The 27090-nt window shown below is 35.6% G+C and overlaps 1 protein-coding gene across 1 annotated transcript in view; it reads right to left on the bottom strand.

Moving 5' to 3' along the window:
• Nucleotides 1–24284, bottom strand: part of LOC127538623 (ankyrin repeat domain-containing protein 26-like) — a 91715-nt gene extending 67431 nt beyond the window's left edge. Inside the window, exons 1-6 of the mRNA XM_051962410.1 lie at nucleotides 23889–24284; nucleotides 18387–18459; nucleotides 11261–11321; nucleotides 10965–11167; nucleotides 9147–9301; nucleotides 737–777 (exon numbers count right to left, since the gene is read on the bottom strand). Coding sequence (XP_051818370.1) covers nucleotides 737–777; nucleotides 9147–9301; nucleotides 10965–11167; nucleotides 11261–11321; nucleotides 18387–18459; nucleotides 23889–24082 — 727 coding nt within the window. The 5' untranslated portion in view covers nucleotides 24083–24284. The remainder of the gene's footprint in view (nucleotides 1–736; nucleotides 778–9146; nucleotides 9302–10964; nucleotides 11168–11260; nucleotides 11322–18386; nucleotides 18460–23888) is intronic.
• Nucleotides 24285–27090: the final 2806 nt, after the last annotated feature.

Here is a 27090-nt window from a genome sequence, read left to right as displayed (position 1 = left end):
TGTTCCTGCAACACCACCCCTCCTCTTAATCATGATAATTCAGATAAGGAGAAAGACCTTCTATCTTAGACATCATCAGAATAATGGGTGCCTCTCCCCATCCCAACTTATCAGAATGTCCTGGTGCCACCCCACATTGTGTCATTGTTCTTTTTAATCCCAACTTATCAGAATGTCAGGTCCTCCCCCCACCCTGTCAGAATCGGATTGATAGTCCCTTTTTGCTTTCAATATTCTGACTCTGCCTCTGCCTCCTTCTACCCCTGTAGCTGAGCCATATGTATATATATGTTAGAGAACTCCCATTAGTTGCTGGGTGCTTTGGACATCAGCCCTGGGGGGGAGCAGTATGCCTCCAGCACAATCTCTCCCTTTCAAATAAAATATTAAAAACTCTCTAATCTCTTTCTTGCCTTTGTTTCTCCAGCATTACAACTTGATGTTATTAATATCTAAAAACCTTTTCAATATAATGTAATTTAACATTAATGGAAAACAAAGCTAATTTAATAGACATTGAAATAAATCTTGTAAAATAAAATTTAAAGTTGTGAGAAACATAACTTATTTTTCAATATTATTAATTTGCTATACATCAGTCTAAAAAATCTTAAATATTTACTACATTAAATTATAAATTAGGTTTAGTACATGTGAGTCCACCAAGTATCAAGAAATTGAAAGAAGTTTTAAAACAGATACTTCCTCCAAAACAGCATGAACCAAATTGCTTTACCTCTTATTCCATTTGCATCATTAATATAAGCATTTAAACTTCTGCGAAAATATTTTTACTCACTCAAGTGAGCTAAAAAAGATTTTTAAATAGAGGATAGACAAATTGCCTAATATGTTTCTAACTTAGTTTACATATACACATACACACACACACACACACACACACACACACACATACACACACACACTCTTATGCTGGCAGCATTTTCTGATTGGAGCAGAAAATACTCCAATAGTTAAGGACAACTGAAATACATGTATTTAATTTCTAAGAGATAGCCTAAATGGATGCAGGGCAGAACACATATAGAAAAACTAACAGAATAGTTTAGCTGAAAATAATTGTGAAGACAAGTAGGATGAGCAAAGGCTGGAGAGGTAGGGCCTTGGAAGTCAGCACTTCTTCATCCCTAAATGTTTGTTGCAAGTAATCCATTCCCTGCCCTCCCCTCCCCCATCCCCAACTACTGGAATTTTTTTTTCATTTTGTATTATATGCTATAGCCACCCAATTTTAATATCCCTAGACTATCTATTCAATTACATGCAGCAAAGTAGACCAAAAAAGGATTCCCAGTCTATACTGAGGCCCTCATACCCTTTATGAGAGCCAAGGAATCTTTTTGATTTCAATACAGCCATCTTCTATTGTCTATATTTCTGAGTTTCTGGTGCCTACTTTTTTTTTCCTGTCACCATTTATTGTCATCAACCTACAGAATCACTTATCTTACAAGGGAACATAAACCAAATAATCTAGCTTTTAGTAAGCAAATACTTTAGATTTTTTTTAAAATGAAGTTTATGACATTTTCTTCAGCTTGCATTTTATCTGACAGACACAGGGAATAAATTAACTGAAGGTTTCAGAGTCTAGAGATGAGCGAGACCAATGAAGTTTGAAAGGCAACTCTGGAATGAGAAAGGCCTGAGCTTGAGTCCTTCTGAATCACATTGGCTTTGTGATTATGGAATTCTGGACACCAGGTCTCTGAGACCCTGTTTTAGAGAAAGTGCTAACCTGCATCAGTTAAAGGGAGTTACATCATACCAATGGAATTACAGGTCTAGTCTTTCAAAAAAAAGAATTATGTGACATGGGTTTGTATCTCAAAGTCATCTGTAAGCAACTAATTAAACTGAAAATGAGCTCATTCTTTTTGCTAAGACTAACAATCATGCAAAGTCTGGGTGAGTATAAACAGAGACAAGTACTAGAGCTTATCTGTCACCCAACATCAAACATTTCTTTTCTCTTTTCCATTGAACTCTTGCACTCTTTCCAATACCTTTTCTTATTTCCTGCTATTACATTCCTTTTTTAAATCTCTCCCTTTTCTGATTTTGCTCAGGCAAGCCTTCAGTTATTGCTTAGCACTGTTGTAGCATTGAAACTTCATATACTTTCTAATCTTGTACATGTTTTACAACAGATTTTCTTCCAGCCCTCCATCCTCAAATTCCACTTTTCCTCAGCTCCTTCAGACTATTTTTTCTTTAAAAAAAACATAACTATTTATATCATATAATCTTACCTTCAAGTTGTCCCATTGAAATATTGTCTTTTATTATTTGATTTGTAGATGCATGCATATGCATAGTAGGTTCTTTGGGGAGACTTTCAGAAATACTCTTATCAAATGAAAAGATCAACAAAATAATTAGTAAGCCCACTGATGAAAGAAATCCTCAATGTTTGCTACTGGTAAATTGTGAAGAATTTCCACTTATAGAATTCTATAGAAAATAAAAATGTTTTTGTGAAACATTTTCTTGAAAAGAACAACCTCATGCTCACACTCTTCAAGTTTACTTTACTCTTTTGTTTTAGATGAGATAAATGGTAAACGTAATGCTGTGGACTAGAGTGTATTTTTTCAAAAAGAAATTGCTATTTTGTAAGTAATGATAAAATTCTACATCAGGATATTATTGTTGATTGTTATAATAATATTTTGTAGTACACATAAAATACTATTTTCCACATGCCAACAACATGGGAGAAGAAAATATTTGGAGCTGAATGTACAATACATAATCCTCTCGGAAGAGGTGGAATAGTCCATAGAGCCCTGGACCTGAAGTCAGAAAGATTCATCTTATTGAGTTCAAAAGTAGCCTCAGATACTTACTAGCTGTATAGCCCTGGGCAGTCATTAAATCTGTTTCCCTTATTTCCTTACTAAGAAGGACACAGACAACTACTTCATTCCCTTTATCAAGAAAACCCCAAATGGGATCACAGAGTCAGAAAAGACTAAAATTACTGAACAACAAATCCTTGCACAGTGCAAGTTAATTTATCATACACACACATACACACATGTATAATAAATTCTGGGGGAAAAGAGAGGATTTAGCTTTCTATAAACTCTTCAATGACATTTTTTTTAATAATAGGTTTTTATTTTTTCAAAATACATGGAAAGAGAGTTTTCAGCATTCATCCTTACAAGTCCCACCCCTAGACAGCAAGTAATCTAATATAAATTAAGCATGTGTAACTCTTACAGCAAGTAATCTAATATAAATTAAACATGTAATTCTTCTAAATATTTTCCACATTAATCATGCTGTACAGGAAAAAAATATCAAAATGTAAAAAAGAGAAAAAAAATTAAGCAAACAAACAAAAACTGTGCAGTTGGTTCTTTCTATTATCACTGTTATGCCACCGTTCTCTTTTATTGTCCTGACTCAGTTTCCCTAAATTGTCCTGCCTTGATTTCCCTAATTGTTCTGCCTCAGTTTATAATTGTTCTGCTCAATCACCCCTCCCTGCTAATCATGATGATCCAGATAAGGAGAAAGACCTTCTATCTTAGACATCATCAGAATGTTGGATGCCTCTCGCCATTCTGTAATACCAATTTATCAGGTGTTCCCCATGCCTCCCCTCACCCTGTCAGAACCAGATTGTTAGTCCCGTATTCCCGTTCTCAGTGCTCGGACTCTAGCTGCCTCAGTCTACCTCCTATGTCTGAGCCACATGTATATAGGTGATTGAGAATTCACATTGCGGGACTTCCAGTTAAGATGGCGGAGAGGAGGCACACAGCTGTGTAAGCTCCACGCTTTCTCTCACTATCCATTTCATTACAAGCCTCTGAATTAATGCTTGACTGAAAAAAAAACCCACAAAAAGTTACCAAGAGAAGCCATCCTTGAGATTCGCCAAGAAAGGTCTGTCTTTACTGGAGGGCTGGGGCGGTTTTAGATCGGACGCAGGCTGAGGGCAGCGGCAGTGAGAGCACGGGAGCAGACTGGAGAGGGGGTGGGGAGTGATCGCAGCCGTCTCTGCGGGGAGAGCTTCGCTACAGGATTAGATACTTTGCTCTGGCAGCAAGTCAGCAGCCCAGCAGAGAAGCTAAAAACACCGACGCTGAAGAATACAACCCCAAACAGCTGGAGTCTCTCGGGACCTGGCCGCCCCCCCCTTCCCCCCCACAGTGACTCAGCACGCTTTGGGATCTCAGAGCGCAGGCGCAGCACAGTCCTGCTAGTGCCTCACTGCTGCCACCTGCAGTCTGGAGAGGAAGCTCGGTAACACACCCAGCCCCTTCCCCAAAGAAAGACTGCAGTTTTTTCTGTTTTTCTTTGCTAGTTTGTCTTTGATTATTAGACAGAATGAGCAAGAAACTGAAGAGGACTTTAACCCTTGACAGCTTCTACACAGATAGAGAGCAGACTCTAAATCCTGAGGAGACTAAAAACAGACAGTCTCCAGGTGAATCCCCAAAGGAGGAGATCATCTGTTCCTCAGCTCAGATGAACCTCATAGAAGTAATTAAAAAGGCTCTCACAAGGGAGCTAGAAGAAAAATGGGAAAAGCAGAGTGAGGCTTGGCAAAAGGAGAGGAAAGCTTGGGAAAAGGAGAGGGAGACTTGGCAAAAGAGCCTGGAGAAGTCAGTTAAAGAGAGAGTGGATAAAGAAGTAAAATCCTTGAAAAATAGGATTGGTGAACTGGAAAACAAAATGGCGAAATGGAAAAAAATTCCACAGAACAAAAGAACTCAATGGGACAATTAGAAAAAGATTTTTAAAAAGTGAGTGAAGAAAATACTTCACTGAAAATCAGAATTGAACAAGTGGAATTGAATGACTCGAGGAGACAAGAAGAATCAGTCAAGCAAATCCAAAAAAATCAAACAATGGAAAAGAATGTGAAATACCTTCTGGGGAAGACAACAGACATGGAAAACAGATCCAGGAGAGACAATCTGAGAATCATTGGACTTCTAGAAAAACATGATGAAAAAAGAGCCTGGACACTATTTTCCAGGAATTATCAAAGAGAACTGTCCAGAAGTCATAGGAACAGAGGAAAAAATAAACATTGAAAGGATTCATCGATCACCCACTGAAAGGGATCCTAAAATCAAAACACCAAGGAATATAGTGGCCAAATGCCAGAACCCTCAGATGAAGGAAAAAATATTGCAAGCGGCTAGAAAAACCCAATTCAAGTATCAAGGAGCCACAATAAGGATCACCCAGGATCTGGAAGCATCCACATTAAAAGATCGAAGGGCCTGGAATATGATATTCCGAAAGGCTAAGGAACTTGGTATGCAACCAAAAATAACTTACCCAGCGAGAATGAGCATCTTTTTTCCAGGGAAGAAGATGGACATTCAACGAAGTAAGCGAATTTCATCTATTTCTGATGAAAAAGCCAGAACTTAACAAAAAGTTTGATCTACAAATATAGAACTCAAGAGAAATCTAAAAAGGTAAAGATTAATCTTGGGAACTATATTTCGACTATATAGATGTATAAAGAATACATGTATACCTTATTCTAGAAATTGATGTGGAAAGGACATTGTACCAGAAAAAGGGTAAAGTGGGGTTACTACATCTCATGAAGAGGCATAGGAAACCGATTATATCTGAGAGAAAGAATGGAGGGGGATGAATATAGTGGGTATCTTACTGCCTTCAGAATTGGCTTTAAGTGAAAAATCTTAAGACATATTCAATCTATGGTGAAACTTCTCCCACCTCATTGAAAAGTGAGAAGGGAAAAGTGAAAAGGGAAGGAATAAGCTAAGCGGAAGGGAATACGGGAACTGGGAGGGAAAGGGGTAAGATAGGGGGAGGAACTCTAAGGCAGGGGGAGGGATACTAAAAAGGGAGGGCTGTGAGAAGCAAGTGGTGCTCACAAGCTTAATACTGGGAAGGGGGGGGAAAGGGGAAAGAAGGAAGAAAAGCATAAACCGGGGTTAACAAGATGGCAAGTAATACAGAATTGGTCATTCTAACCATAAATGTGAACGGGGTAAACTCCCCCATAAAGAGGAAGCAGTTAGCAGAATGGATTAAAAGCCAGAATCCTACAATATGTTGTTTACAGGAAACACACCTGAAGCGGGGTGATACATGCAGGTTAAAGGTAAAAGGTTGGAGCAAAATCTACTATGCTTCAGGTGAAGTCAAAAAAGCAGGGGTAGCCATCCTGATCTCAGATCAAGCTAAAGCAAAAATTGATCTAATTAAAAGAGATAAGGAAGGGCACTATATCTTGTTAAAGGGTAGCATGGATAATGAAGCACTATCTATATTAAGCATATATGCACCAAGTGTTGTAGCATCTAAATTCTTAAAAGAGAAATTAAGAGAGCTGCAAGAAGAAATAGACAGTAAAACTATAATAGTGGGAGATCTTAACCTTGTACTCTCAGAATTAGATAAATCAAACCACAAAATAAATAAGAAAGAAGTCAAAGAGGTAAATAGAATACTAGAAAAGTTAGATATGATAGATCTCTGGAGAAAATGTAATGGAGACAGAAAGGAATACACTTTCTTTTCAGCAGTTCATGGAACCTATACAAAAATTGACCATATATTAGGACATAAAAACCTCAACTCAAATGCAGTAAGGCAGAAATAGTAAATGCATCCTTTTCAGACCACGATGCAATGAAAATTACATTCAACAAAAAACCAGGGGAAGTAGACCAAAAAATAATTGGAAACTAAATAATCTCATACTAAAGAATGATTGGGTGAAACAGCAAATCATAGACATAATTAATAACTTCACCCAAGAAAATGATAATAATCAGACATCATACCAAAATGTATGGGATGCAGCCAAAACGGTAATAAGGGGAAATTTCATATCTCTAGAGGCCTATTTGTATAAAATAGAGAAAGAGAAGGTCAATGAATTGGGTTTGCAACTAAAAATGCTAGAAAAGGAACAAATTAAAAACCCCCAGTCAAACACTAAACTTGAAATTCTAAAAATAAAAGGAGAGATCAATAAAATATTTTCTTGGAAGTCTGATTGGTATAGCACTAAATAAATAGATTAGTTTAGGGAGTATTGTCATCTTTATTATGTTCGCTCGGCCAATCCAAGAGCACTTAATATTTTTCCAATTATTTAAGTCTGACTTTATTTGTGTGGAGACTTTTTTATAATTTTGCTCATATAATTCCTGACTTTCCTTTGGTAGATAGATTCCCAAATATTTTATGGTATCAACAGTTATTCTGAATGGAATTTCTCTTTGTATCTCTTGCTGTTGGGTTTTGTTGGTGATGTATAAAAATGCTGAGGATTTATGGGGATTTATTTTGTAGCCAGCTACTTTGCTAAAATTATGAATTATTTCCAATAGCTTTTTGGTAGAATCTCTGGGGTTCTCTAGGTATACCATCATATCATCTGCAAAGAGTGATAGTTTGGTTTCCTCATTGCCTACTCTAATTCCTTTTATATCTTTCTCGACTCTTATTGCCGAGGCTAGTGTTTCTAATACGATATTAAATAATAATGGTGATAGTGGGCAACCTTGCTTCACTCCAGATCTTACTGGGAAAGGTTCCAGTTTTTCCCCATTGCATATGATGCTTACTGATGGTTTTAAATATATGCTCCTGACTATTTTAAGGAAAAGTCCATTTATTCCTATGCTCTCAAGTGTTTTTATTAGGAATGGATGTTGGATTTTATCAAATGCTTTTTCTGCATCTATTGAGATGATCATGTGGTTTTTGTTTGTTTGGTTATTGATATAGTCAATTATGCTAATAGTTTTCCTAATATTGAACCAGCCCTGCATTCCTGGTATAAATCCTACTTGGTCATAGTGTATTATCCTGGTGACAATTTTCTGTAATCTTTTTGCTAATATTTTATTTAAGATTTTAGCATCAATATTCATTAGGGAGATTGGTCTATAATTTTCTTTCTCTGTTTTCAGCCTACCTGGTTTAGGTATCAGTACCATATCTGTGTCATAAAAGGAGTTTGGTAGGACTCCTTCAATCCCTATTTTTTCAAATAGTTTATATAACATTGGAGTTAATTGTTCTTTAAATGTTTGGTAGAATTCACATGTAAATCCATCTGGTCCTGGGGATTTTTTCTTAGGGAGTTGATTGATAGTTTGTTCTATTTCTTTTTCTGAGATGGGACTGTTTAGGATATTTACTTCTTCCTCTTCCAATACTGATGTTGACATCCTATCTATAAAATAAATTAATAATTGGAACATATGTTACTGAAAACATGAAACTGTTCAAATATGTCTATTCATATTCAGGAAAAATTAAATGAAAACAACAGAAAAAATTCTAGGAGACAGAAACATTAAAAGAGCAACATTTGATATTAGGAGCAAAAGAGGATTCTTTAAAGAAAAAATTTAGGCACCAAGTGGTAATTTTATGTGAGAATATAGAATCCCCCTCCCAAGATACTTAATATGGATAAAAAGAAAAAGAAAGATTGTTCATATTTAATATTCTTCATCATTAGATAACATACAATGAATTTATAGAAATTCATATATAGTGGCATTTTACAAAAAGAAAATTTTGTAAGCATATTCTATAACTTGAGGGATAGCATAGTGGACACAGGGCCAGTTTGGAATTAGGCAGACCTGCATTCCCATTTCTCTTCCCCACCCCCCTTTTTTGCTGAGGCAATTGGAATTAATGACTTGCCCAGGGTTACACAGCTAGTGTTTGAGATCAGATTTGAACTCAGGTCATCTTGATTTCAGGGCTGGTGCTCTATCTATCTACTACTACTATCTACTCTACCTAGCTGCCCCTGAAGTCCCATTTCTAATATGTTGGCAGTAACCTCATAAACAAGATACTGAACTTCTCTTAGTGCTTCCAGCTACTCAGAAAGATTCAACTCTAGAACAGTTGTTAATCTACATTGCTAGAAAATTTCTCATTGAGAATTTCTTGCAAGACAAAATCACAGGAAACAGCTAGGTGGCCCAGCGGATAGAGCACCAGCCCTGAAGTCAGGTGGACCTGAGTTCAAATCTGATCTCAGACACTTAACACATCCTAGCTGTGTGATCCTAGGCAAGTCACTTAACCCCAATTGCCTCAGCCAAAAAAAAAAAAAAAAAAAAAAAAAAGAGAATTACTGTTCCTGTGAAAATGATAACTTACCTTTTCTAACCCCACTTTTTGCTGATGTACTGTGAATATTTGGAGTTTTGTGAGATGTTTGTTTTCTAGTTTCCTCATCAACTAATACATTATCTTTCTTTTCTTCCATCTTTGAGTGTATTGATTCTTCCTATAATGAGAATGACATATGCAATGTCCTCCAAAATTTTTCTTTAACTTACTGCTAGTTGAAATAATGCAAACCCATCAACCATACTACAATTGCCAGATGCTGATGGATCTAAAAATCAAATTATGCAAAGAATTAGATTTTTCCAATCACCTGTTAGATTCTCAGATGATAAAGGACACGATGGCTGGGACTGAGTCTTTTGTTTTTGAATGCCATGTTAACAAAACATCTTGAATATAATATATATTTTATAAAAATGCAGTAAATTGTTGAACTTAATTATTAAAATATAATGGAGAAATTGGAAATAGAATTTTGGAATTTGACATTACTACTTTTTCATTTCTATATGAGGTCACAATGCTATGTATGGCTAATAAGATTTACTGTATGTAACAAATTAAAGTTTTGGAATTAGATCTGATTTTAAAAAGATTAGAAGATATAGAATTACAATAGATTATTATTCATATTCTGATTTAAATTCCTCTGTTATATGTTAGTAATTACCTTACAGAATCAGTGTCCACTTAAAGAACAAAAAGAGAGAAGCTTAAAATTAGTCACAAATAAAATAATTCCATTTTGGGGCTTTATAGCTTTTCAGATTAAAATTACAAAGTTTTCATGAAAAATCTCTAGAATCATTTTTTTTCTATTTAAAAATAGAATGTTAAGGATGCTACATATGCATTTTAAATAAGCATAAATATACATATGGCTTGAATCTTTCAAAGTTCCTTCTGTTTTTATAATTCTATTATTAGTGAACTTTTTTTACCTTATGATAAAAAATTCCATTTTCATCAATTTTATACATTTAAGTAGTAATATGTGGTCAATACTTAAGTTTTTGAATTAAAAGTTATTATGGTCTAATTTTTTTCACATATACTTACTTTAATTTACCTATAAGAACAGAACTAAGTTTTAGAATTTTAAAATTAAGGAGTTGAATAATGATTTGAATGATCATTCTAGACTTAAATCTAGTATTTCTTAAAATAAATAAATAAATAAATAAGGGGTTTGTTAACCAAACAAAATACATATATATATATATATTTTTACCTTAAGAGAAATGGCATCTGAGTTTCCATAAATATCAGTTATAATTGACACAGGAAATTCTGTAGAAATGTTCATTACTTGCTTTCTTTTCTTATTTTACATTCAACTTCATTCCTATCACATTTAATAGTAGGAAGATTGAGTTTCTGTTGATTATTCACATCCTCTTTTTCCTTCCATTTAAAAAAAATCTTCATCTTGATTTTCTTCTTCATACTCTAAATCTACATGTTCTGATTCTTCCTTTCCATCTATAGCACTCTGGCCATCTTGACTGAATTCTTCTTCCTCTTCTTCCTTGTCTACCTCACTTTCTTCCTCCTCTGCTTCTTCATCTTCATAATCTTCTATTGTCCTTGCTCTTGATTGATTTCTAATTCTTCTTCTAGAAGTTTCAAGAGAATTGTTGGGAACTATCAATGTTTTATCTTCAACATGTAAATTAGCCATGAATTTTCCATGTGAGTTTTGAAGACTCTCATTTAGGGTATCCTTCCCATTTTCATGAAGTAGTTATGAGCACGAGAGGATGGGACAGAGTATGAACAAATATGAAAAGGAAGATAAGAAACATAGCAAATGTAATTACCTTATCAATGGCCAGAAGAGTGGATATCATACAGGAAGGCTTCGAAAAGGAGCTTGATGAGGGATGGACAGGATGAGGGGAGCACTGGGCTTGAGATGAAGGCTTAGGAAGGGATTCTGTCATATCTTTTTTTTCAACAGTTGACTGATGATGCCCAAGAAATGGTATTTGTTCTGTGCTCACCGTGCTATTCTTTTCATCCGCTATATTAAAAACAAATAAAAGAGTACATAAACAAATCTATCATTTCAAGGCAATAATTAATAATATGAGTGGAAGTTCTTCAAATAGCTTACTTTTTTTTCTTATTTGCTGAGAAGCATTTATTATTTTCATTAAGTTCAAATCAGAGGGCTTCTGCAAGAAAAAAAGTGATTAAGAATATTATTGATACTAATATTTAATAGTTCAATTTTCTCTGAGGTTTGCTATTATTACATTTAATCTGATCATTACATGGAAAACAAAATATTCTGGACTATTTTGTTCACCAAAAATCCATACACTAGGAAGTATTTGTTTTACATCAAAACTTTCTCATATTGAAAAATACTAGGTTTTAGAAATTAGTATTTTAATGTAAATCACTACTGATAACAAAGAAAGTTAAAGTATCTTAGTGATTAGTTTTAGATTCTTTATGTGTAAAAATTATCCTGAATTACTTGTTTTGTTAAAAGTAAATGGAGGAAGAGACAGAAGTAGGTAGAAGTCTCAAGAGTGGCAAAACTAGAGAAATACTGATGTCAGGATTCACTGTTTCTAGATTTGGTTTTTGGGTCCATTCATTCTGCTTGACACTTTCAGTAGGAAGAAATCAAAGATTTTTGTTAGCCAAGAGGCCACTAAACTGAAAAATACAGAGACTACAAACATTTCAGTTCACACAAAATCCTGAATGCCTGCATTGCACTACTGAGAAAAAGCTGTAATCTTGAGTTCAGATCTCTCCTTAGAATATCAACTACAAACTGTGTTGTACAATTTGAACATTTTTTGTGTTTTATGTATACACTTGGGAGAACTGGGTTTTACCCTCTAGAAATTATCTGGGTCTAGGAAAAGCTGTCTAATGATGAGTATTTTATTATGTACTCTTTATTGCTTTTAATAAATTGCTTTTAAAAATCAACTATTACATACACTTGAAGTAAAAAAAATACAGTTAAAACAAAGATTTACAAAGAACTTTTACATTTTGTATGTGTGTCATAGGCCTCTTTCGCAGTTTAATAAAACCTATGGAGCACTACTCAAAGAAATGTTTTTAAGTACATGAATTAAAACTTAAGTTTAAAAAGGCAACCAATTGGAAATTAGAAAATCATTCAGCCATTCTGGGACCACCACAAATTTATGTAAGAACCTCAACTAGATCTTCACTACTTCTAGGGAATTCTACCATACTTCTCTTACAATTCACTAACCCATTTTCCATAGCAGCTTTTCTATATTTTTTCATCCTTTTTCAAACCTTCCATAGTTTTCTCTTCCTTCATGCTTTCAACTGAGAAAATTGTCTCACATTTTCAAAAAAAAAAAAAAAAATTGAAGCCATTTAATATGAACTCCCTCTTCTCTCCTCACTTCATCATCTCCTTCATCCCTACCTCACATAGTGAAATGGATTTACCCCTTATCAAGGTTGAACCCTCTACTTGTTCAGGTGATCCTGCCCCATCCTATCTCCCCAATAAATCTTCCTCCCACCCTCCACCCTCACCGACACTTATTTTTAAGTACTAGATCATCCTCTATTGCCTACAAACACATCCATATCTTCCAAATCCTAAAAAAACCATCACCACATCCTTCCATCCCCTGCTTCATCACTCTTTTGACCTTTGTACTTCCCAAAGTCACTATCATCATATCATACTGCTTCCTTACTATAAGTAGCCATAAATGTATACATTATGCACCAAGTAATAGACAGAATCAAAGCAGAATTTTCAAGATCTTCTTAAAACAAGGGACAATGAAATTGGAACCCCATATTTACTAAAGAAAGAAATATAGGTAACAAACCCCAAATCATCTATCAAATAAAACTCAGTTTATTCTATAAAGGAAATTAATGGATTATTTGAACAAAAGTAATCCTTAGAGCACCAACCCTTTAGTCAGGAAGATCAGAGTTCAATTGCTGCCTCAGACACTCACTAGCTGTGTAACCCTGCAGGCAAGTCACTTACCCTCTGACTGCTTCACTTTCCTCATCTGTAGAATGGTGATAAGAGCAGTATTTATTTCTCACAGTTATGTGAATCAAATAAGATAATAATTATGTGCTTAGCATACTGTCTACCATATGGCAAGTGCTATGTAAATGTTAGGTATTTTTTATTAATCACATATGGCTCATTATTAATACTGATGAAGTTCGGCTCCCCCTGATTCTTGGTCAGGGAGCCAAATGATGAGGTTCGGCACAAGTTGTGGAAACCCACTTCTGGAGGCGCAGGTCCTTTGTAAATTAACCCGAAAAGTTAAACTGGCAATAGAAGTTATTATTAGAACTGAGAAGTCAGCTTTTGCTAGGAGGCTAACTTCCTTAGTGGCAGGGTAGCACAGAAATCCTCCAGCAGAGAGGGTTTCTAGCAGAGAAATATCGACACATAAGTGAATAAGAACTTGTTAGGGAAATAGGTGAGAAAGATAAAGAGGGTGTAATGCTGAAAGAGAATGTCTTTCAGTGGGCAGAGAGTTGCAGCTATGCCAAGGGAAGAGAGAGTTTTTCCTTGGCATGTCATGTTAGGTCCTCTGCAGGGGATTGGGATGAAGTTGTTTTATGGGCAGTGGAGACTAGGAGCAGTGTGAGCTGGCATCAGAATAATCTTGAAATTGAATGAGTGTCTTTGGGCTAATCTCCAACTCAATAGAGTTGGATAGAAATCTGGATCTCCAGCTCAGATTAAATAGGAGTGGTCCTGGACTCAACTAGTCCCATTCAGATAACAGAATGAAACCACTTTATCTTATTCCCTGGGATGGATCTCTCAGAGGAGAGTTTTAGTGTTCCCCCCAAAGTCAGAGAAAGAGAAAGAGTTTTGGGGCTCCCCTTGTCATTTCTACCTGTTCATTTAAGAAAAAAAATTCATTCAACTCATATTTTTATGTGCAAGTTATTCTACTATATTTAATGAGAGATTTAAAAAAAGAGAACGGTTCTACCTAAGGAACTATTAAGATATTTACACCAATAATTATAATATAGTGTGATAAAGATAGGAAATGTGATACAACTTAACTTATTAATGGACATCAAAAGAGAGAGAGCTTATTTCCATATAGGAAAAGGAAAAGAAATGAGATAAAGGAGATTTCATGAAATAAGTAGCAGTTGACCAAAGACTTAATTTATACATTAATCTGTAATTTACAGAGACAACAGGTAAATTTGTGGAGCACCTATTATTTGCTAGGCACTTCACTGGTCTTATTCATGCTATCTTTGTAGATTAAAGAATGCCCCATGAATTCCTTTGCAATTTTGAAACTGCTTTTAAAACCTAGTTTTATGTTACAATTATGCTCCCAAAATGAAGTGTAAGCCTCATAGGGTCCTTCTGAACAAGAACATTATATAAATTTATCTCTATCACAAAGAACCTTTAAAAAAAAAGTAGATTAGGCACATTGAAATGAGAAATTTATTTTTAAAAACAGAAATTCTAAAAATAAATTTTACAAATCATTTAACAATAAAATTGCAATCAATACTGAGATCAAAAGATTTTCTTTGAAAAAATAGTTATTAATCACTTAATATATTTCAGACACGGTGCTAAGTCCTGGGAAAACAAATATAAGCAAAGGAAAGATAGCCCTTCCCTAAAGAAGCTTAAATTCTAATGAGAAAACAAAAAATAAAAGGAATCGTGAAAAGGATCAAGGGGAAGGGATCCATTTTGGGGGAGGGAAGATGGCAGAAAATTAGTCTAAAAGTCAGGAAGTTAAGTTGGGTTTGAAATGGTGTGATCAGTCATCCCTAGTGAAAGATTATAGATTTTAGTGGTCATGGGAACCTAATGCTCTATTTCCCATATGTTCAAAGTATATACATTCAAGTTTTTGACCATCTGGTCATTTTCTAAGACTATTACTTGCAGAAAAATTGAAGACTGATTATGAATAGGATAAACTGAGTGAAGACCTCTCATAATAATGTGACCTCAATCTATACTCTTATAACTTGAAATTTTGCAATAAGTTATGCTATGGCAAAAGGTGTTCACTTATCTTTTAGATACATGCATTTGCCCTCTTGTTCCCCCTGTCCTTTTCACCTCAATTAGTATTAAATTCCTAATATGGTAAAGAGTGTATCATTGGCTAATATTCTTTGTCTCTGGGTAGATTTCCACATTTTAAAATGTAAGGTCTGGACTTCTAGCCCATGGGAGAAAAGGTCAGAAAGGGTAGGGGACTATCTAATCCATTATCTGCAGTATATACTTCCCATTCCTACACCTATACTGTTGTTGTTTCTCATGAGATCTTAATTTTTTTTGCTTTTTACTCAGAGTATTTGATATTGATTAAGGATTGCTATCCCACACAACTATATCTGATACAGTACCTTTAAATTTAGTAAAATACGTCAAAATAATTAATAAATAAAAATATTTACAACTTTATGAAATTGTTCCAATTCCCTAATAGTCACATTATGTAAATCAACACAAGCTTATATATCAACTACAGGGTCAAAAATTGCAAAATCATAAATTGGTAGAGCTGTGGAAAATTCTAATATACCACAGATACAAATGCACATCCATGCAAGCATTTTGAGGGCAACATATAAGAGTCATAAAATGTATCATATCTTTTTGTTCAGATTGGGAAGGGATCCCAAAAGGTTGGAGGTGACAGACCTGTGTGTTAAGGTATGGTAAAAGAATTTGTAGCATTTCCAAGTCAAGGGACAAAGTTTATTGTAATTTTAATGTCAAATGAAGTGGGCTAAATTCCAAGAGAATTTAGCAAAACAACAGAAGCAAAGAGACACATTTATCTAGTTATTCATGTTATAGATATGCTAATTTTATAGTGTAGGGGTAGAACCAAGGAGTGGTCTCAAAAATCTGTCACTGACCAACAGACAGTAATGTTTGTGGGCCTATTCTAAGGCCTCAATATTGAAATCATTGACATATTGTTAAAACAACCAGGATCGTTAATATATCTTCTCCCCAAGTCTAAGGGAAGAAATATTATTATATTCCTATACAAGAGGACTTTTATCGTCATTGATGGAACAATAGCATTCTTAGATCAGAAGGCCTCAGGATCATAGATTCCAAAGCTAAAAGATTTAGAGTTACTGTCTTATTATTGGAACAAAAGCTCCCTAAAGTCAGGGAACCTTAAAATTATTGCTATCTCCCTAGATGCTATATTACATTATTTTGACTTCATTGCTATGATTCATTCATCCTAAAAAGAGCACAGGAAGGAAAAAAAGTACATAGCCATATAAAAATATTCATAGCTGCTCTATTTGTAAGAGAAAAAAATTGGAAAATAATTTCTCAACCCAATATTTAGAGAATAATATTATTATGGGATGGATCATAGATTTACATCTAGACAGTCCCTTAAATATCATCTAGGCAATCCTCCCTACCCCCTCTACCTCAAAGATCATAGTGGCAAGAAAGTGGCAGCGCCTGAGAAACCCTATGGCTATTCCTGAGCCTTGGGAGTGACTCTAACAATGCTGGCTGCCCCTAAAGCCCTGAGGCTACCTGACCTGGAGTACCACAAATAATTCTGGCCAATAGCACTAATTCAATACTGATGCTGTTGGTCAGTAGACTGTATAACTTAAGGATGGGCACTATTTCTGAACCACAATATTATCATATCAACCTAATCTTTATTTCTCTTTCCCATAAAGTTATCTCCTTGATTCTGACTCCCTGGGAACTTTAGTGAGCTTCAATTGGTATCACAATTATCTCCTTGATTCTGACTCTGCTAGATTCCCCTGGAATTAGTTGGCTGTCAAGCATAGTTTCGTCTTGCTTCTGCCCCTTTGCTAAACTTCTTTGGAACGTTAGCCTGCTGTCATGCAGTACAATAAATCTCTGCCCCTTAACTGGAGACTGAATGTGTAAATTCTTTTGCCAAACCCATACCACCAACCGGGGTGCCCTGATCTTGTTAAGGTGTCTTTCTCCTCAACAATGGCATATGATACTCTTTCCAGCACCCAGATAAATACAAAGCTACAAAGAAATATGGAAATACAAAGATATCAGCAGAAAAACAATTGTATACATATTCATTTCACCTAGTTTTTCAGTTAAAAAACCAAAGCTAGAGGTGAGGAAATTTGAAAGAAACCTAAAGCCTGACACAGAATAAAAACTTATTTGCTTTTCACTCATTTGGCTTCAAATGCTTCAATTAATTTTGAATGGAATTGATTGGATGAAGTTTTCTAAGTTTATGAGACTAGGCCTAAGTCACACGATCCCTATTCCCAGACTTCAAACCCTGGGATACAGGAACTTAATGAATAACAGGAAGTGACATAACCTGTGAAAAGCAGACAACATTGGTGACCATTGGTCAAGGAGGGTTACGTCCTTGTAGTCTATCCAATGAAAAGGCTTGGATCTTTTCCTATTTACCCTGCTGTTCTGTTTTAGCTGATCAGGTTCAGTAGCACATGGCTGGAGTTGGGATGATTCCCAGATGTGTCTGGGTCTCTCCTTGCAGGGATTAAATGAAAGCTTTCTCTTTGTACCTGAAGATGTCTCTGATTAGTTAATTTGGGAAAGGGGTTCTAGTACCCATCCCACACAATTTGGTGTTATATCCTAAAGATATTGTTTAAATTATATTTTGTTTGCTTTTGTTGATAGTGTTGTGCCTCAGTTTCTCTGAATTGTTCTGCCTCAGTCTCCCTGGTGGCAACCCCTCTTCCTGGCCATTAGGACTGAGATAATTAGGACTGGGAGCCCTGGCCACTAGCATTCTAAAGAGTTATAAAACTCCACATCTTCTGGTCAGACATCTTGGCTCCTAGAATTTATGATCCTTGCTCCTTACCTCCAACCTGGCAGAATTGAATTCATGGTCCTTTCCTGGAGTTCCAGCTCACCAGTGCTCCATCCTCCCTTGCCTTTGTTTCCCTAATTGCTGGAGCCCTATTAAGAATCTCTGGAATCCCTCACTCATTGTTGGATGCTTTGAGACAATAGTCCCATCCACCCAGCTGGCTTAACATAGCTCAGCCAGTCCAAACTCTCCCTCTAATAACATACTAAAAACCTCTAATCTCTATCTTGCCTCAGCTTCTCCGGCATTACAATAGTTAATATGTTTATAAAAAAAGTTTTTTTACAAAACAAAGCACCCTCCAAACTAAAATTTAAGAGTAGAAAAAAAAAATTACATAAACTTTACCTTCTCAGTAAAATCTAATTCTTCCTCATCTATGATTGGCCAGGAATCATCAGCCCCTGATTTGTCAGAGAAGCTTTTAAAAAGAAAACAAAAATTAGTAGTTTTATTTTCAAAAGACATCATCAAGTTTTAGTTGTTGAAAAGTGCTTTACATTGCAAAGGATGACTTAGTAGAGCAGGGTATGTCAACTATTTGCACTCCAAGAATTCAATTTGGCAGAAAAGAAAATATTGATCTAGAAGCAATCAGTAGGTCTGTCCTCTAGAATAATCTCACTTCTTATTTTTTATATTCCTCTAAAGCTGGCAAATGAACACAGGGACATTAAAAATCACAGAATCACTAAAAACCTGCAATTTATTTGTAGCATGTTATTGTTCTCTGTGTCCTCCTTTCTAGATTCTGACATTTTCATTGTGAGTCTTTTTTGTGGAGTTACCTCCACAGATTTCAATTCTAGATATGAGCTATATTTCTAATTGTTTTGAAAGAGTATAGATTCTAGGGTAGACAGCAATAATTTTAAAATCCCCTGACCAGAGGGCTTCTGTTCTAACAATCTGCCAGTAATTCTAAAGTCTTTTGGCTTTGGAATCTGTGATCCCAATGTTCCTCCCGCCCCCAACCTTGGAGTACTATTGTTCTGGTAACATGTCTGTCAATAATTGAAAAAGTCCTCTGGCCTAGGAATATAATAATATTTCTTCCCTTAGACTTTAGGGAAGATATATTAATGATCCTGAGATTCTCTAATCTTGGAATACTATTGTTCTGACCATCCTGTCTATCAATGATTCTAAAAACCTTCTGGCTTTTGGATAGATCTAGGTCTGTTGATCAGTGACAAATTCCTGAGACTATTCCTCAGTACTTCTAGACTATAAAATTAGCATATCAATAACATGAAGAACTAGATAAATTGTCTCCTTGCTTCTGGTTCTTAGCTAAATGCTTTTGGAATTTAGCCTGCTTCAATTGGCATTACAATTAAAATAAACTTTGCCCCTTGACTTGGATATGCCTGCAAATTCTTTTGAGATAGCTCATAATATAGATCTGAGACCCTCCAACCTTTTGGGTCCTTTCCCAATCTCAATTTGATCATTTCATACTCTGTGACCCCACTTGGCATTTTCTTGACAAAGGTACTGGAAAGGTCTGCCATTTCTTTCCTCAGTTCATTTTATAGATGAGAAAACTAAGGCAAACAAGATTAAATAACTTGCCCAGAATTACAAGCTAGTACGTGAATGAGCTAGAATAGAACTAATAAAGATGAATCTTCCTGATTGCAAGCCTCGGGTTCTAACCACTGCTTTGAATAGCTGCCCTCCATATAGATGAGTAGGTCAAACATTCCAATCTCAGAAAGGTATTTATTACAAGTGCAACCATTCCTAGATATAATATAATCACTGATTAACCTAGATGTGGTGTAGCTCCTATAGAGGATGTAGCAATAATTCTAAGGTTTCTGAGAATTCAATAGTAGGATGCAATTCCACCTTGAAGACCACTCAATGCCATAGAATACCTATAAGCCATAGAATAATGAGTACAACCACTCTTGAATTTTACCTCTAAACTGATGAGGTTAGTGGCAGTCAAAGAGTTGTTAAAACCCCCTTATGGTCTGCACACAGGTTCTTTATGAAAGAATTCATGATCCCAAAATATTAATTGGCAAAAATGAAAGTTTATTGTTGGATAGGAAGCCAATTTTGCTAAGAGACTTCTTTAATAGCAAAGTTCTATTAGGGAAATGGAGACTGGCATGAGAAGAGAATGCCTTCTTAGCAGGCAGGATCCTAGAAGCAGAACAAGCTGCTTTGGACCTTCTGCAAAGAGGTCAGAAATTGCCCTTTAAAAAGGAGTCTTGAAGATTCAGGTTTCAGAAAACCAAAGTCCCCAAGCCTAGATGCTTATCGGTATCCAGCTCAGATCTCCAATTAGAATTAACGACACTTTTTGACAAAGATGTCTACTGAATCCAAGGGTCTGGCATCCCCAAAAGATAACTTATCTGGGGGGGATATGCCTTCCCTAGGAGGGCCTGAGACTCTAAAAGGGATCACAGATCAAAAGGGAGTAGAGGTTCAGAGTGATAATATTAAAGGGAAAACACTTTCCTTCCTCCTTCAAAACCATAAAATTAGCATATAAGAAGAACCTGAAGATCTTTTTTCTATAAAATTATCTTCTTGCTCCTGATTCTTTGCTAAATTCCTTTGGAATTTAGCCCATTGTTAGCAACATAATAAATCTTTTCCCCTTAACTTGGAGATAAACAGAGTTTGTACATTCTTTCACCATACCTACAACACTGACCTGGTGATTGTAATATTGTTGGAGTAACTTCTTTTTTTTTTTAAATATTTTATTTTATAATAACTTTATATTGACAGAATCCATGCCATTCTCTTCTCAGTGATAACCCTTTTGTTATCTCTCTGCCAGGATTTCTCTGTTAGGACCTTTATCTCTCTGCCAAGACTTTGTCATTCAGAAGTCAGTCTTCCTAGCAAAAGCTGGCTTCTGTAGTGCCAACAAATTTCCTTTTTGCCACTCTAATATTTCGGGTTCATGAATTCTTTCACATTGGACCTGCGCCAACCAAAGAGGGGTTCTCTTTACTCTCTGCACTGCCACTAACCACATCATTTGATTCCCTAACTGGGAACCACATCAGTATAATAAAAAGACCACAACATAGGCTTTCCACTCCTTCTGTTATTGTTTGCTTGCATTTTTGTTTGTCTTCCCAGGTTATTGTTACCTTCTTTCTAAACCCAATTTTTCTTGTTAATCAAGACAACTGTATAAATATGTATACATATATTGTATTTAACATATACTTTAACATATTTAATATGTATGGGACTACCTGCCATCTAGAAGAGGGAGTGGAGGGAAGGAGGTGAAAAGTTGGAACAGAAATTTTTACTAGGATCAGTGTTGAAAAATTACCCATGCATATGTTTTGTCAATAAAAAGCTATAATATAAAATTAAATTAAAAAAACTATTAGCATAATGAAATTCCCATACAAGGAATGAGTTTAGTGAGAATTTAGTGAGAATGTCTGTTTATTACATAGAAATGATTTCAAATGATAGGTTTTATAAAAGGGTAAGTTTAAAGAAAAGGAAAAGTGAAAGATGTTTATTTAGTGACATCTCTACCTGAAAATTTTTTAATGTCCCTTTGAATGTGGTTATTAACTTAACATTTATTTTTAATATACTTTTGAATTTTTATATTTCCATATCTTGTCTTTGGTTACTTGCTATCGAGCATATTAAAGTAAACTAATTTTTATTTTTAACTTAAGATCATCTAATTAGATATCAAAATAAGTTTTCAATCTCCTGTGATGAATCATCTCTTACTATTACCAATATAAGATTATAATCAATATTTATTTAGAACGGAACGTTAAGGTCTGATGTATGATTTACTATTTGAGATAAAATCTCTTGGGGTTATAACTAATATTGTTTTTGAGTTTTGAATTCAGGTATGATTATCTGATAGACCATTAAATCGGTAACCCACCATTCAAGGGAAATGCCACAAGCTATTCAGAAGAATGTGATCCTGAAATATTATAAATATATGTATACATATATACATACATGCATACATATATGACATATGTGTGTATGAAATAAGGTCCTTAAATATTTCAAAATTATGTAAAAGCAATTGGCTATTGATACAAATGTAGGATCCAGCTGTTCTTCAATTGATTATTAAAACTAAATCAGATATATCTTCAGTGTGATTTTGAGAAGAGAATTTTAGTACAATCAGGTTTTTTAGAGGATATAACTTATGAAATATATTTTGTGTTTTATTAATGGAAAAGTCAATTTTATTTAAGTTTATTGCTAATGTGGGAATAACATCTCCTTGTATTGTATTGTATTGTATATCCTGTGCTATAAAATGTGTTTTCTTATGAATAATTTATTTGCACAGACCAAGCTATATGAGAAGGGCTGCTGGCCAGGCTATTTATTACACTGGCTTTCTTATTCCCATAGCTTTCCAGTTCTTATGCTCCATCCTATAACATGTCCTTGCAAAAGAAAGAGAATATACTCTTTTCCCTTCCTAGTAATTTCAAATATCTTCAAGACAGTTTCTGATCCCAGAGGCAAATCAGTGGAAACTTCTCTGAGACTACACAAAGCTACAAAAAAAGCAACCCCTTCAGTCTCTTGTGAAACCTTTTTTTCACTGGTCACAAGCCAGAAGAAACTATTAGGCGGATTGTGAGGCTTGTCCAATTTGTGCCCAAGTGAATCCTGAAGGTGCCATTAACTCCCATCCCCACCTTTTTCAAATTACTTCTAGGTTTCTTTTATTGACTCTTCTATGTGTACAAATGGTAGCATCCAATTTTAGCTCCTCCATCAGACTGACTCCATTCTCATTTCTATTGTCACTTATCTTCATTCTTTCCTGACATCCTGGCTATTTCCCTAATTGCATACAAACAAGACCTGTCCATATCTTCTCCCACATTCCCCAAATGACCTTCACTTGATCTTCACTATCACCTCACATCTTTCCTGTCTTTTGTAGTTAAATGCCATGAGAGGGCCATTGCTAAAAGATGTCTATATTTCTTGTTTTGTCATTTTAACATTCAATAATCTGGCTTCCAAACTCTCCAAAGATATTAATCATCTTTTAATTGCTAAATCTAATAGTCTCTAATTTCTCCTTGATATTCCCTTCTCTTCAGGTTTTATAACATTGTTCCCTCCTGGTTCTACTCCTAAGTATCTGATCACTTCCTTAGTGATTAAGCCTGACCTCTTAGAATAAAGGGACAATATTTGCTCCCCATTTCTTTGTAATTGTTGCTGTTAGCCAGGTGCCTGACATAATAAATACTTAATAAAAGCTGCAATAAAATTTTCTGCTTTCACACTTCACATATCCTGTCTATATTTCATCAGAAGACTCCTCTTTCTAAGTTCAAATCTGACCTCAGATACTTACAGTTTATGACCCTGAGAATGTCACTTAACCCTGTTTGTTTCAATTTCCTCAACTGTAAAAATGAGCTGGAGAAGGCAAAAACAATCCTTCCCAGCAACTTTGCCAAGAAAATTCCCCAAATGCCGTCATGTAAAGTCCGACATTTCAGCAGAATAGTATTTGCTCCCACATCACTAAGAATTAAGAATAAATTCCTCCCTGGCTAAAAGGAAAATGATAGGGCCATTCATTAAATATGGAGAGACAGGAAGAAGAGATGACTCCAGATTTCGGTACTTGCTAGCCAATCTTCAGGAGACCCTGACTCTGTCCTAAGGGATGAGGGGTTGCTTTTCCTAGGGTAAGAGGGGAAAGCGGGGGCAAAGGGAGAGGGAAGAAGAGATCACACACCCACGTGCAGGGATTGGGGTGGGGGCGGGGGAGAATGTCTTAGGCTTCTCCATGGGGGCCCTTCTTCTTTCTCCCCCTCCCCCAACGTCTGCTCTTACTGTTTCACTTCATCCAGATCTTTCACATCGTCCTGGACCTGCGCCACATCCCCGACCGAGGCAGCTTTGTGGAGCTTCCCGAAGTCCTTGTCCTGGATGTCGGACTCTGGGAACCAGCAGTCCCTCCGAGGGGTGGCGAAGGAGCGAGATGGAGACTGCCCTTTCTTGCCGCTAAAGCTCGAAGCCTTTCTCATCGTGGGGGCAACTTCCCGATGAGAAAGGCCGTGGAAGGACTCGCGGGGGAGTTCTTTCTTGGCGCTTCAGCCTGCTCGGAGGCCTAACCTCCGATTTAAAGGGGAAAATTTCAATAACCCGAAGCCGGAGGCTCAGAGAACTGAGAGAACTATAGTTATTGAAAATTAATTAAGTTAATTAAAACCTAGCGCCCTTGGCAACCCTGGCAACGCCTGGAGGGGAACTGAACTGAGAACGCAGTTAGATCGTGGGGCCACGCGGGGGCACCCAACTGTAAAGTCACGCGTGGATGAGTGCGCATGTGCAGGGTCGGTTAGCTCTCAGCAGGAGGGTAGGTGAGCTCGAGGACTCAGATTCCAATGTTACAACCCTCTGTGACGGTGGACAAAGCAGTTCCTCTCCGAGCCTCGGTTTCCTCTTCTATAAAATGATTTTCTACTAAATAATCTCCCAAGTCCTTAATAATTCGGCGAAGCCGAGGGCTCCAGAGTGGAATCGAGGACCTCGGGGCCCTAATAGACCTCACTGAGACAAAGGCAGTCTATGCTTCTCTTGTGATTATCCTTTCCCTTTTACTGCCTTCTGGAGAGGATTTGTAGACAAGTGAGCCTGGCATAGGGAGGGAAGAACTAGCCTTAGCAGGAAGACCTGAGTTCAAACCCAGACTCTGCACAATGTAAATGGCCATATTGATGCTGTTATTAATGGGGGAAAGGAGTTCATTGCAAAAGATTTAAATATATTCTAAGGCTATAATAATAAAATAATAGTGTTTCAATCATAGAGATAATTGTCTCATTCAACTCTGGGCTAATGGGACTCTAAAATATTGTATTTATGAATGCTACATTTTAGGAGGGACTTTGATGAATTCAGAGATGATTTATGGATGAACTAAAAATGATTAAGATAGAGAAAAATAAGGGAAAACATATCTAATTTGAATATCCAACAAGGATACTTATTCTCAATATTATTTTATATCATATTGTTGCAAGCTTCCATTAAAATAGATCAGCAAAGTTAGCTTTGTTTTTAAGGTATATAGAAGCTAGCAGTATTTTATTTTGCTGATATTTATTCAACCTCCAAATCATAAGGAAATTTCTGCAAAGAGGAACTTTACAGACTACTATCTAATGCCTTGGCCTTTTCCACTCTTTTTCTCCTCTCCTTTCCATAGGTGTGAAATACATCCTTTGCACCATTAGCTCACACTGGTTTGTCCTTTCAGCTCCAGGATCACTGATTATGAGAATACAGAAATGATTCATACCCACCCTGCTGACTGGCTGCTGCAGCTGCTGTTGCTACTGCTTGTTGTTCTTCTTCTTCCCTATTCTTTCTTCTCTCCTCCCTTCTTCCCCTTTTCCTTCTCTCCTCCCTTCTTCCCCTTTTCCTTTTCTCTCCCCACTTTCTCCCCTTCTCCTCTTTCTCCTTTCCAGACAACCAAAAAAAAAAAAATGTAAGGTCATCTTCTAGGTTTTTTGGTCTCAGTAGTGGATTGTTTGTAACCCATTGGAGAAATTTGGTGGTGCATATGCTATTTCCTGTCAATTTTCTCTCAATATCTCTTCAAGGATGTACTCTATTATATTTGCCATACCTGGCAAATATTCTGTAGATATTCTGTAGAACTTTAATATTATCTCTAAATGATATATTGGTATATTACTGGCATGTTGGTATATTATTGTTAGTATATTATTAATAGTATATTACTCTAAATGGTATATTACTGTTCCATCTAGTACCATGATCTAGTATTCTAAATATATTTGGCTATGACTTGGCTAGTTAGAAATCCTATTGAGCAAGTAACATACTCCATCATTATATGCATATTATAATGTGTCTAATTTGTGGACAGAAAATTAGGAATTGATTATAAAATTATTTGAAAATATATATACATATATGCAAATATATACATATTTATGTTTACATATACATATATACATAAATATTCATACCTAGCCATACACATATACATATTATATATATATATACACATACACAGAGCTACATGTCTATATACCCACATACACTCAAGACATATATAAATATATTCACATACATTTACTTGTATATAAACATACATCTAAAACAAGAGTAATATGGTTGACATAGTGTATATTTCTCTCTTATTTGAATCTTTTAGCTTGATTTTGTCTAGGATCAATGATTACTAGTCCTATTTTTTTTCTGATTCTTGTATTTCTGTACATCTCTTATTTCTTATCCCTGTAAACTCTTCTTTAATTCTGCTTCTTAACTTGCCTTGCTATTACTTAATATATCCCCACCATGAATCCCTCCCTTATTTTTTTCTCCCAGCCTTTCCTTCCCCTCTATCCTACTCCCATTAATTTACACACCTAACTGTAACCTAGACTATTGTGATTTTCAACCAAAACCTTCATTCTGTTTGAAAGGAAGTGATAATGGCAATTCTAGAAGAGAAAAAAAAGTCTGAAAAGATGTATCAATTAATGCAAAGTAAAATGAACAGAACTAGGAGAATAATTTATATAATAGCAAAACATTTTCTAATCTTCATTTTATTTAGTTTTTTTGTCAAGAATTATTTTTCTCTTCCTCCTAGTAGTTTCCCCTCTTTGAAAGAAAAACAAAACCAACATATCAAATATGAAAACCAAACCAAATCAGTTCCTACATTGCTTGTGCCTAAAAATGTTTGTCTTTTTGTTGTGATAAAAATTTGCAATAAAGAAAAACTGAGGTTTAAGATTTTGAGCATGATCAATTTGTTAACAAAGCAAATACCATTAAAAGGAGGTAAATGGCTCCTTCTTAGCCAGAAATGCACCTGACATTCAGAGCAGCTTTTTATGTAATTGGCTACATAAGATGCAATGATACAAACTAAACTAAGACTGTGATTTGATGCCCAAGTTGGAGGGTGGGCTTTCATTTTGCTAAATCATACTGACTTGCAAGATGAGTCCCTAGAATGTATAGCAATGGAAAAAACTAATTTAAGCAA

Source organism: Antechinus flavipes, chromosome 5, assembly GCF_016432865.1.
Source record: "Antechinus flavipes isolate AdamAnt ecotype Samford, QLD, Australia chromosome 5, AdamAnt_v2, whole genome shotgun sequence".
NCBI classification, from domain to species: Eukaryota; Metazoa; Chordata; class Mammalia; order Dasyuromorphia; family Dasyuridae; genus Antechinus; species Antechinus flavipes.
The sequence above is the reverse complement of the archived record's forward strand: the minus strand, read 5'-3'. Positions and strand labels throughout refer to the sequence as shown.